Source organism: Colobus angolensis, unplaced genomic scaffold (assembly GCF_000951035.1).
Source record: "Colobus angolensis palliatus isolate OR3802 unplaced genomic scaffold, Cang.pa_1.0 Scaffold13, whole genome shotgun sequence".
In the NCBI taxonomy this organism is placed as follows: Eukaryota; Metazoa; Chordata; class Mammalia; order Primates; family Cercopithecidae; genus Colobus; species Colobus angolensis.
Genome location: NW_012114252.1, coordinates 6,314,755 through 6,327,728, shown reverse-complemented (window position 1 = coordinate 6,327,728; position 12,974 = coordinate 6,314,755). Strand labels below are relative to the sequence as shown.

General features: G+C 34.7%; 1 protein-coding gene across 1 annotated transcript in view; it reads left to right on the top strand.

The window, feature by feature from the left end:
• UGGT2 (UDP-glucose glycoprotein glucosyltransferase 2) overlaps nucleotides 1–12,974 on the top strand; it is a 249,095-nt gene that overhangs the window by 184,668 nt on the left and 51,453 nt on the right. The window contains exons 33-36 of the mRNA XM_011933802.1: nucleotides 1,105–1,189; nucleotides 4,495–4,677; nucleotides 6,481–6,641; nucleotides 7,273–7,387. Coding sequence (XP_011789192.1) covers nucleotides 1,105–1,189; nucleotides 4,495–4,677; nucleotides 6,481–6,641; nucleotides 7,273–7,387 — 544 coding nt within the window. The remainder of the gene's footprint in view (nucleotides 1–1,104; nucleotides 1,190–4,494; nucleotides 4,678–6,480; nucleotides 6,642–7,272; nucleotides 7,388–12,974) is intronic.

Below are 12,974 nucleotides of genomic sequence, written 5' to 3'. Positions count from 1 at the left end.
TTTTTTAACTTTACATTTTGAAAAAGAAATATTTACATGGTTCAAATTTCAAAAAAAAGTAAAAGAATATACACTGGGGGAAAAAAATTCCCGCCTCTGTTTCCTTGATACTCAGTTCCTTTTCTCACAGGAAACCCATAGTATTATTTTTACATCCTGCTAAAGAGATACACACACACACACGTAAATATATATGTGTGTATATGTATTTATTTATTTCAGTTTTTTAAGTCCTTTTACCCAAATAGTAACAAAGAACATACTACTTTACACCTTATTTTTTTTTTTTACTTAAAATTATGAAGTAAGTATATTTAAATATGAAATTTCATGAGTTTGGCTTGATTTGGAAAATTGGTTTTTTTCAAGGCTAGCAAATAGACATTTTGGATAGGTAAGAATATATATATGCACACACACACTATATATATATATTTACTTTATATATACAGTACTTACTATATATATATATATAATTTACTATAGTAAATTATCCTTTTCCAGTGAAGAAAACCTTGTTTTATAAAAAGGAAAGGAATGAGGGGAGAAATGCATATTGGAAAGTACAAAAGGCTATTTTTAAACAGGTAATATAGAAAGGTCACAGAGAATAATTCAAAAATATTTGAAGTGTAGCAGTGGTACGTTAAAATGGAACTTTAGATTCATTTGTATCCTTTCCATTCAGAGGTTTAGGTTAGCAAACCAATTGATCCATCCAGTGAATTCGTCAATATAGATAGATCATTCAGCTCTTCAGGGTTTGCAGACTTATTATTAATCACACAGTCATAGACAACTGGGCCCAGATGAAGCTACCATGATGTATATGTATTCATCCTTACACATTATATACTTGATAAACCATATTTTAGTTTGTTTCTTCACATTTCATTGTGAAAACCTTCTAATTCATACCTTCAGTTATTTAAAAGCCTTTAAAAAGACCTGTGTAACAAACCTGTATGTTCTGCACATGTATCCCAGAACTTAAAGTGAAATTTAAAAAATTAAAATTAAATTTTAAAAAACACTTCAAGGTTAAAAAAAATATGAACTCCTGTTACTGTTAACGTATGTTGGGTTTAATATTCTTTTATACAGAATTATGATGCTTTCTGTTCTGCGTAACACCAAAACACCAGTGAAATTCTGGTTGCTAAAAAATTACCTCTCACCGACATTTAAAGTAAGTACATAGCTTTTTTTGTAGAATGGTTAATGTTTGAATAGTAAATTATTTGTATCATTGTAAGTTTATATGACATTTCTCTTTTCAGAATGAGCTTTTTGAAATGTATATTTTAAAGACTTTTTAATAAATTTTAAAATGGTATTTAGTATTTTTATGTAGCTTAAGAAAAATTCTGTGCACTTTTTATTTAGAGATGTTCAAGGGAGAGGACAGTAGAAGACTGTATATTTTTAAGTAAAGTCAAAATCAGAATGACTAGTAGTTTTTCATGATAATGAATAATTGAATACAATTTGGCAATGGAAAATATATACAGATTTTCAATTAAGAGAAATAGATTCTGTCATTTTTGCAAAGATAGGCAGAAACAGTAGTAGTATCAAGAAAATACAAAGACTATGCCTATACCATAGAAAATAGTTTTACGGTACTGAAAACAAAAAAACTCTTTCATCTGTGTAGTGCATTAATTGCTGGGCACCATGATCTGAGGCATTTTATATTTAGAAGATTTCAGGTGATCAACATCTATTACCCTTTACTCAGAGGCCCCATACACCTGCTACAAAGTATACTCTGTTTCTTCCTATTCTCCCTACAGCATAATCAAATTCCATGAAATTTAGTGTCTCCACAGCAATTTGGTGTCTCATTCACCACCATTTCAAATGAGTTTTTTTTTTTTTCTAGACCAAAAAGCAGTGGGAAAACAGAGGTAAAACTAGCCAAGCATGCTTTTATTCCTTTATATTTCTAGCCATGATGCCAAGTGTTTAACTGACGTTATTCAATTGTTTTTCATAACAATCCCACGTGATAAGAAAACCGAGATGCAAAAATTACATAACTATCTTGCACAGTTGAGAGGTACCTGAGACCACTTTTAGATTCAATAACTTACTAGAAGGATTCATAGAACTGCAGAAAACAGCTATGCTCACAGTTAGTTTTTATAGCAAAAGGACACAAATAAAATCAGCAAAAGGAAGAGATGTTTAGGGTAGGGTCCGGGGAGACCAGACACAAAGTTAACAATTGTCCTCTCCCAGTAGAATCCACTCCCAGTGGATAGCGTTTATTTCTTCCAGCAACAGTGTGTGAGGGTACTTATGGAGTGTTGCCAATCAGGGAAGCTCATTCAAACTTTGGGGTCCAGAGTTTTCATTAAGGATCGCTGTGTGGCCTTGGCTAACAGCCTGCATGGCTAACCTTAGCCTCTAACCCCTTCAGATGTTGAACTGATGCCTTGTGGCCCAAGGTCCTCACTACAGATATCATTAGCATACAATATCTAGTGTGGTCCAAGGTCTGCAGGTAAACATAGACATTCTTATTAGTCAGGAAATTCCAAGAGTAGAGGATATTTCCTGGGAGATAAGAAGAAGGGCCATACTTTGCTTTGAGCAAGAATCATCCTTTATAGGATAGGCCTAAGATGAAACAGCTAATTAGAAACACAGCTGAGATTTGAACCCAGGCATTCAGACCTCAGGTGCTTAACCTTATGTGACAGCCCATTTCCCCTCCACCACCAACAGTGTCTCCTCCTATGCTGATTTGACAGTAGGAAAACAAAACAAAACAAAAACGAAAAAACAAAAAAAAAAATAGAAAAAGAACCCATAAATATAGAAAATATGTTATACTATTTTTCTAATTTATAACATGTTATCCTAGTAGTCAGACACTGAATAAGGGAGTATTTAACCCTAAATAGACTGAGATAGAAAAATCTAAAGGTTCTCTTAGCAGGAAAAGATATTATTCACCAGAACAATAGTGCTGGATTAGAAATTTCTGGATTAAATTTAATTCTAGAAATTAAAAATTTCTGGATTAGAAAGTCTTGTTCTACTGCATGGCCAAAAGAAATACTGTATTTGAAGTAGTATTTTCCTCCTTTTTGTGATGTGTTTCTTTCTTTCAAAAGTTTTCTTTTGAAAACTTTTTAGTGAAATATAACATATACTCAGAAAAGTGCACAAATCATGAAATGTAGCTTTGGAGTTTTACAAACTCAAACATCTGTGTAAACCAGCAGCCAGATACCTACCTAAGCTAGGTACCTTAGATTTGTTCCTACCAGTTTAGAAAAGTCATACCTCCTCTCTTCATTCAAATATTTGCTAAAATTATACGTACTTAGGCCTAATTCTTTTCTGACAGCACTGTGCAAACTATAATTCCCTCTTCCTTTTTATTTTTCTTCATAGCACTTTTTTTCTGTAGATAACTTTTAATAGTTTATGTCTACCTACCTCCTCTAAAATACACGCCTCATGAAGGCCATAGTTTTTATTTCTTTTGTTCACTGATGTACCCTTAGATCCTAGAACAGTGCCTGTTTCAGTGAATATTTTAACACATATTTAATGATGAAAAAATATTCTTTTTAATTTATCTGAATGTTTTATTTTATTTTGAAACCAAAGTAATGACTCCTAGCAGCTGTTGTACTCATAATTTCGAGATTTCCCAGATAAAATTGGTGCTTCTTGCATTTAAAAAAATATTTTAAATCTCCATTTTTCTTACAAAATCAGAGAAAAAAATTAAACATATAACTAGCAACTAGTTTCAAGTAAGAATCGAGGTAAAATGCAAATTTCTGTATTTATTCATCTTTTCCAACTCCTTTTTCATTCTCTCAATATTTGAGCTCTTGAACTAAATTTAGCCCACAGTATATTTCATTAACTGCTTCTGCTTTAAACAGGGAATAAGCTACTTCTAATCCTATAAGAGAGTGAATCAAATATGAAATATTCAGACCATAATCACTACTTTATATTTTTAAACCTTGAATTAAATAATAATATATCTCAAACAAAGCTCCTGTATAGAATCTAATTTATCAGCTTAGAACTTATTTTGTGTTTTTTGTATCCTCTCTTCATCTTTATGTCTCTGACCAACCAACCTGTTGACATATACATGAACTATTTGATATGTAGGTGTTCCAAGATCCAGAGGCTTTTTTTTAAGTCAGTTTTCTCAAGTCAGATGTTAACAATAAAAGTATGGGAACATTTACCTTCCATTAATAAGTTTGTTAAATAATACAGTGCACTTATTTTTAGTGACACTAAGTTATATAATTTTATTTATACTTGTGTTTTCATATTTGTTAGCATTTTAATATTTCTCATTAATAAGTATGTTATAGAAGTAGTATTTAGACATTTTGCCTATTGATAACAATTTATAGGAAACTTTACCTTTTTAATGTTAACTTTTTTCTCTAAAGCAAAACTACTTTCTCTTGAACATATTGTTTGATTTTGTGTGTGTTTTTTTAGGAAGTAATTCCTCACATGGCTAAAGAATATGGATTCCAATATGAACTAGTTCAATATAGGTGGCCCCGTTGGCTTCGCCAACAGACTGAAAGACAAAGGATTATTTGGGGTTACAAAATTCTTTTCCTTGATGTTCTTTTCCCAGTAGCAGTGGACAAAATCATTTTTATTGATGCTGACCAGGTAATATGATTAACTACTGTTTTTAGTAATACTCAAACATTTTTTACACTTGTCTTAATATAGAAAATAATTCATGTGGCTCATGTTTGTTATCTTCATTACAATGCTTAAGATGTGATTGTGATATATAAGCAAAGTATCTTTAAAAACAAAAAGTTAGAACTCCAGGGGAAAATTGGAGGCATTGTAAGAAGTACCAGTTATTATTTAGGACATGGAAGTTTTCTCTCTGAAGTAGTAGTTTTTTACGTTTGCGAACTAAAACAAATACTTATATTAGTCATAATAAGAGTAATTAAATGAATTCCTGTAAAGTATGAGCTGATATTTGTTTAAAATTAGCAATTTCTTCTTGCTAGAAAAGCTAGCAGTTCATACAACTCTTATTCTTCTACCTTCAACAGCATTCTTTCGCATTCAACCAATAACCAAATTTTCATCACTGTTATCACTTAAGGAAAAGAGCATTTTAAATTTGGCCAACTTATGCCTGTAGTCTCAGCACTTTTGGAGGCTGAGGTGGGGAGGAAAGCTTGAGCCCAGGAATTCAAGGTCGCAGTGAGCTATAATCATGCCACCGCACTCCAGCCTGAGTGACAGAGTGAGACCCTATCTCTAAAAATAAAAGCAAATAAATTTGGCCCAAAAAAAACAAAAAAACAAACAAACAAAAAACCCAAGGCCCTCTGCTTTCAAAATTTATATGTCCAAAAATTATTGCTTTTTCTTTTTCCCCCCTTGCATTGCTTTTGAATCATTAGTGGGAAAAAAAATTTGAAAATACACAGAATTTCTAAGAAAAAGGTAATATGTAAATGAAAATATAAATTAAATGGATAAGTTAGAATTTATGTGGAACAAAAGGTATATTTTCAAGTCCTATATTAGAATGTACTCATATTCTAAACTCTTATTATTTTTGTACTCTATTCCAAATTGATAAATATGAAACATTACAATGTAAACTAAGAAAATAGCATTTCTAAACACACTTTTTTTTTTAAGAGACAGGATCTCACTCTGTCATCCAGGCTGGAGTGCAGTGGCACAGTCATAGCTTACTACAGCCTCAGACTCCTGCATTCGAGCCATCCTCCCACCTCAGCATCCTAGGAGCTGGAACTCCAGATGCACACCACCACGCCTGGCTAATTTTTTTTTTTTTCCTTGTACAGACGGGGTCTCACTATGTTGCCCAGGCTGGTCTCAAACTTCTGGCCTCAAGCAATCCTCCCATCTTAGCCCCACACATAATATCTGATATGATTCTTTCTCCTACCTTTCCTTCAACGTGCACACTAATATTTTTCTAGGAGGCTTGAGTGTATTCAAAAATAACATTGATACTATTTCATTCAAGCTATCAAGAATAATTGGGAGATTTTTCTTTATGATTCAAACTTAACACTTGTCAATATACAATAATGGAGATTTGCCATGGAATGATTTTGTTATTCATACATGGAGAGACTTAAGAGCTCTGCACTTATGTAATATTTAACCCCTTTCCCAAATATCTGATTCGTAAAATGACTTGTTTATAAATGATACAACAAAATATTCTTGTTGGTGAGTAAGACCACTGTCTTAAAGACTAGGAATATAAATTTTAGTTTACCTTTAACCTGTAAGGGCAAGAGGAAAAAATGTTAAATTCAGTAAATTCATATTACGTGAAACCACTGTGAGGAAAATACAACTCTTTGGATTTCTGTAATAGGGTAATAATAATTTAAGATTCCCATAAAAAAAGGCTTATGTTATTTTACAGTCTTTATCAGGCAGCCTATTTTACTTATTTAGATTGTGAGACATGATCTAAAAGAACTTCGAGATTTCGATCTGGATGGAGCTCCTTATGGGTATACTCCATTTTGTGATAGCCGCAGGGAAATGGATGGATATCGTTTCTGGAAAACAGGATACTGGGCATCACATCTTTTAAGACGGAAATACCATATCAGGTAAGAAAAGTCATACCCTTACCATTTAGTAAATAATGTATTGAAATACAATTTCCAGTTTTCTTAAAAATTATGCAATAAAAGCAACCAATTACATAGTGTTCATTCCATGCCAGTCACTCTTGTAAACCTTTACGTATATTAAGTCATAAAATCTTTGTGACAATCTTGAGACAGTGTTGTTATCTCCATTTTGTAGATGTGGAAACTGAGGCATACAGCATTTATGTAACTTGCCCAGGCTTACCCTGCTAGTGTATAACTGAGCTAGGAGTTAAACCCAAGTAATATGGCTCCTAACTACTCCAGAAGATTTAAACTTGGTTTGTGAAATAAAATTGAGATTATATCTTCAGTGCCTCATGGCCTTTTGTAAGGCCATGAGTTTCATGACAGCTTGGAAAAGCTTGGGATGACCCTAAAAGATTATGGGTTCTACCAAAATGAAAACAAACTTAAAACTCCTGGGAAACAGTATGAGACATTAGGAGCAAGTCTTCGAAAGGATTAATTGTTATTAGATCTTAGGATATCTGTAGTTAATACCGTCACTGTAGACATTCATTGGAGGAAAGTAAAACTAAAGCTACATAAACAACATAGGCTATCAAGAAGTAATTCATTTTTGCAGTGCTTTATATGTAGTGGATCTCAAGAAGTTCAGGAGAATTGGAGCAGGTGACAGGCTCAGGGGCCAGTACCAAGCTCTCAGTCAAGATCCAAACAGTCTTTCAAACCTAGATCAGGTAAGTAAAATGTTAACAGAATAATTTTCAGTGTGTATACATAGACTGTTCCAACTCCCTGCTCATAAACTTTAAAGTCTTATATTTTGAGCTTTTTTCTCAAGTTTCTGACATTTATGTAATTGTCTATTGGATATCTCTACTTATACATAATTTTTTCACCTCAAGCTCAACATTTTCAAAACTAATAGTATTTTATCCTCACTTTTCCATTCTCAAACCTCTTCTTTCTGCTTTATGCCCTGTTTTAGTTACCCTCTGTATTAGTCCATTCTCACTGCTAATAAAGATATACCCAAGACTGGGTAATTTATAAAGGAAAGAGGCTTAATTGACTCACAGTTCTGCATGGCTAGGGAGGCCTCAGGAAACTTACAATCATGGCGGAAGGGGAAGCAAACGTGTCCTTCTTCACATAGTAGCAGGAGAGAGAATGAGTGCCCAGTTGAAGGGGGAAGCCCCTTTTAAACCATTAGATCTCATGAGAACCCACTCGCTATCAAGAGAACAGGATAGGGAAAACCACCCCCATGAGTCAGTTATCTCTACCTTGTCCCTCCCACAGCAGGTGAGGATTATGGGAATTACAGTTTATGATGAGATTTAGGTGGGGACACAGCCAAACCATGTCACCCTCTTTTTTCTTACTCTCTTCCATCATTGTTTAAACATACTCAAGTCTCTCTCTCTGATCTTCAAGACAAATCCTTCATCCAGTGCACCCCCACCCTGATATTGCCTTAACATTTTCTTTCACCTCACAAGCACTATTTTCCTAATGTCCTATCAATTTCCCCATTATTGCATCTGAAACATTTTAGATAATTTAGGCAGAGGCAAAAGACTCTGTAGCCCATAATCCCTACTCTTTTTCCTTATTTTTATCACAACCATGCATGTTTGTTCATTCATTCATCTGTTGAATACCTGCTATGTGCCAGATACTCTCCTAAGATCTCAGACATCAGAAAACAAAAACAAGATTTCTTTAGCTCATGATATTTTCATTCTAATAGGAAAATAAAATTTAAAAATAATATTTAAATATAATAAATGTTTTGGAGAAAAAAACATGAAAGCATGATAGAGAGTTCAGAATACTGAATAGGGGCTGGGGCTTGCAGGTATAAATTGGCCATATGTTTCTATGAAGATGATTTTTGAGTGAATTTTAGATGGAGGCATAAAAGCTGACAATGCAGATGTCCTTGAGTATTCCAGGCCAAAGAGAATATCTGATGCAAAGGTCCCAAGGTGGGATTGGGCCTTCCATGTTTGAGGAATAGCAATAAAGTCAGTATGGTTGGGATAAAGATGGGGGGAATAAAGTAAAAATGAAGGAAAAGAGTTAACAGAGGCTCCAGATAATGTAGAAAGCTTAATCCCTTTGTTTAAAAGTCTAGTAAGTGGGAAATTATATGTTAAAATATGAATTATTCAAGACTACACTGGTAAGTAATTGATTTTTTTAATCATTCTTGAAAGTTGGGAGATCTTCAAATATATATGTGTTTACATACAAAATAGGGTCTCTTCACTATTGCCAATTAGTAGAAAACTGACTAGGGTCCTCAGTAAACCTCAATAACATGCCAGATTTTGATTATGAATACATCTTTGGTAATTCTTAATAATTTTACCAATGTATTATTTATAAGAAATTCTTAGGCTTACATATGAATGAAAGTCTATGAAGTTGCCCGTTATCTGCCTATGGACAACTGAAGAAAGGATTCATTTTTTAAGCAATTCAGGAACTGTCCAAGGTGTTCTCCCAGTACTATATTACCACATTTTGGGGATGATTGTCCTTACTCACATGTAGTTTGGCTCCCACTCCCTCCTATCCACTTAAAACTTCTCAGTAAAAGCAAAGTATCTTTTTTCTTAGGTGAAAATGTGTAGTGAGCTCTTCTTGTTTGTTTTTATGTGCCCTCTTTGCAGCATGGATGTTTTCAACCTCTCCTTTCTTGACACTCTCTTGACTATTGGCTTCCATGTCAGATCTTGCTGGTTCTTCTTTGACATCCCTGGCTTTCCCACCGCAATTTTTTTGGTCGAAGTACTTTTTCTCTACTTTTCCTTTAAATGTTGCTATTCTCTACATCTCTGCCTTGGCCCACTTCTCACTCTGTACCATCTCTAGTGGCAGTCTTACAGCCAGTCATAGTTTCAATTTATATCTTTCTATTAATAGTTCCCAAATCTTATCTCTGGCTCTTAGCTTTCCCTTGAATTCCAAACTCCTGTATTAACTCTACTGACGTTGCCACATTAATGCCCAAAACTTATCTCAAATAAAAATTCAAGAACTCAAGTTCTGTTCTTCTTCCACCATTCCCTCCATCAGCAAATACCACTTAGCTGCCTGTTACAGGTTGGATTACTCAGGAAGCCACCTAATTCTCACATGGAAATTAGCTTACAGGAAATTTATTAGGAAGTACTCTCAGGACCAGCAACTGTGGAGGAAGGAAATGGAATTGGGGAAACTTTACAAGTTCTATTAAGACCTCAGTTGACTGACCCCACAGGGAGCTGTGAAGCTAAGATGGTCCTTCAAAGTTTTCACAGGTTTGGGCAAGTCTTTATTCCTTCATATCAACCAGTCATTGGATATGGGCTGCCCCAGGTAAAGGGGTGACCTTGGGTGAGATAACTCTTTTCCAACAGCAGTTCCCTAGAGATAGCTGATAGCTGAGTAGCACTCCCAGCAGCTAGGAGGATAGTTTTCAGATTTGAATGGAGATCTGGTTGCTGCATCACAGCATCCATTGTAGTCCACACTCTACTTCATGGATCATACACTTATTGTTTTACAAGTTCAAAGGAAAACTTGTAAGAGGGAGGTTAGTAGAACAAACTGTAGTGTGTACCTCTGGAACTGGTCAAAAGACCACACTTGTACTCATCATCTCCCTTTATTATCCATTCTAGATTCCTCTAACCTAGTGATATGACACAGAACCACCAGGAATTAGGAGGGAAAATAAGCATAACTTACTCAAGAGAGTCACTGGAAGTGATGATAAGTATGGTCACTTCTGTGTTGCCCTCTTGGGCCTATGTAATTTTTCCAAATGGTAGCACAGCACCATAAAATGGTTGTTGATGTAAAATATAATACTGCATCTATAAGATGGCACCTCACCTTTGCAAGAGTTTGACTCCAAGCTAGCACCTCTGCTGTGCCCTTAGTAAACCATTCCATTGCTCCATTGGCCAGCATCTTCTACATAGTGCAGTATGTGACAGGACTGTGGGATCATGTGCCGTCTGCCACAGTGCCTTTGCTATAAATTGGGTCTCTTGGTCTAATAGAGAATTATATAGAAACCTTTGTCAGTAGATAACTATAAATCTTTAGGTAATGGTGCTAGGTTTCTGTCAGCAAGAAAGGCAAACCCATACATAGAATATGTGTATAGGTCAGTCCAGAAGAATCTGCGTAAAAGGACATCTAGTGTAGCCAACTTACCATCAAACAGCTGATTGGTCTTTGCAAAGTGTAAGTGCTGTATTAGAAGCTCAGTGTTTACCTCTGCTGTTGGCAGCTATAAGAGCTAGATAAGCCTGGGTAAGTAGGAGCCTGTGCTGTTGGGCCCATACACAGTCTCCATCTCTGCCAGCATGTCAACTCCATTCATGTGCCCATTGTGTCATTGGAGTAGCCTATGATCAAGGCTAGTAGACTTCCACAAACCACATAATTTTGACTGCCTAGTTATTTAGTGCTGATTCTGTGTTGAATGCTTTCTGGTGGCTGTTTAACATGAAGTACCCAAAGATCCTGACAGTTTATGCCACCCCCATGGGGTCATCCAGAAACCTCTACCCCAGAATTTCTTGCCCTTAATCTTCCTATCTTTCTGTTTCTTGGCTTCTGACCAGTTGGTCAAACCATTCACCACTTATGAATATATTCCAACTATAGACTATTTTTCTTTCTACGTTCATGTACCTCATTATTCAGTTTGTATAGAAAGAAAAGTAGCCTATGGTTGGAATATATTCATAAGCAGCTAAAATGGTTCTTAGAAATAAATTTATAGTACTAAGAACCTCCATTAGGCAAGAAAAAAGGTTTCAACCTCATCTTCTACCTAGAAACTAGGGAAAAAAGAAAAGTTAAAACCAAAGTAAGGTCCTGGCTAATGCAGTAAGACAAGAAAAGGAAATAAAAGGTATACACATTGGGAAGGAAGAAATAAAACTGCCTTTGTTTGCAAATGCCTACTTAGACAATCCAAAAAAATGACCAAAAAATGAAAATCAGTATACCAATAAGGCATTATAGCAAGGTCAAAGGTTAATATATAATTAATGTATAAAAGTATAAATTAATATATAAAAGATTAATATATAAAAGTCATTTTTACTACCTATCAGGTACTATGCTTACTACCTGCGTGACAAAATAATTTGTACACTAAACCCCCATGACATTCAATTTACCTATATAGCAGGCTTGCACATGTAACCCTGAACCAAAAATAAAAGTTTAATTAATTAACCTGGAGCAAAAGACTGATTACAAAGTCTATGGGCTTCGATCAGGTGTCTGAAATAAAGAATAAGTATAATAAAAGAAAGCTATTTATAAAAAATTAAATACTATTTTGCACAATTTTTTTTTTTTGAGGCAGAGTCTTGCTCTGTCACCCAGGCTAGAGTGCAGTGGCACAATCTAGGCTCACTGCAAGCTCTGCCCCCCGGGTTCACGCCATTCTCCTGCCTCAGCCTCCTGAGTAGCTGGTACTACAGGCGCCCATCACCACGCCCGGCTAATTTTTTGTATATTTTAGTATAGACAGGGTTTCACCATGTTAGGATGGTCTCGATCTCCTGACTTCGTGATCCACTCGCCTCGGCCTCCCAAAGTGCTGGGAATACAAGTGTGAGCCACCGTGCCCAGCCATAAGGTAAATTTTTTTAAAGTATATTAAAATTATTCCCTTATGTTTATAATGTACATTTTAGGGTTGTATTTTATTTTTAATAATATCATTTGCATAGGGATCTGTGCACATTGCCTGATAGAGATTTAAGAATATATGACAAAGAAAAAGTCATTTTTCTGTATGCCAACAATGAACAAGTGGAATTTAAAATTAAAAACACAGTATCATTTAAATTGGCACCAAAATAATATTTAAGTATAAATCTAATAAAGTATGTTTCTCTACATGAGGAAAACTGTAAAATTCTAATGAAAGAAATTCAAAAACACTGAAATACCTGAAGAGGTATTCCCTGTTTGTGGATAGGAAGACTAAATTGCTCAAGACTACATTGATAAATTCTTCCCAGATCAATTAATAGATTCAACACAATTCCAATCAAAGTCCTAGCAAGTTGTTTTATGATTGTCAACCTACTGATTTTAAAGTTTATATAGAAAAGGAAAAGACCTAGAATAACCAGCACAATATTGAAAAAGAAGAAAGTCAGAAAACTAGCAATACCAGACTTACTTCACTGTAAAGCTATAGTAATCAAGACAGTATGTTGGCAAAAGAATAGAAAAATAGATCAACGGAACAGAATAGAGAGCCCAGAAATAAACCCACATAAATATAGTCACCCA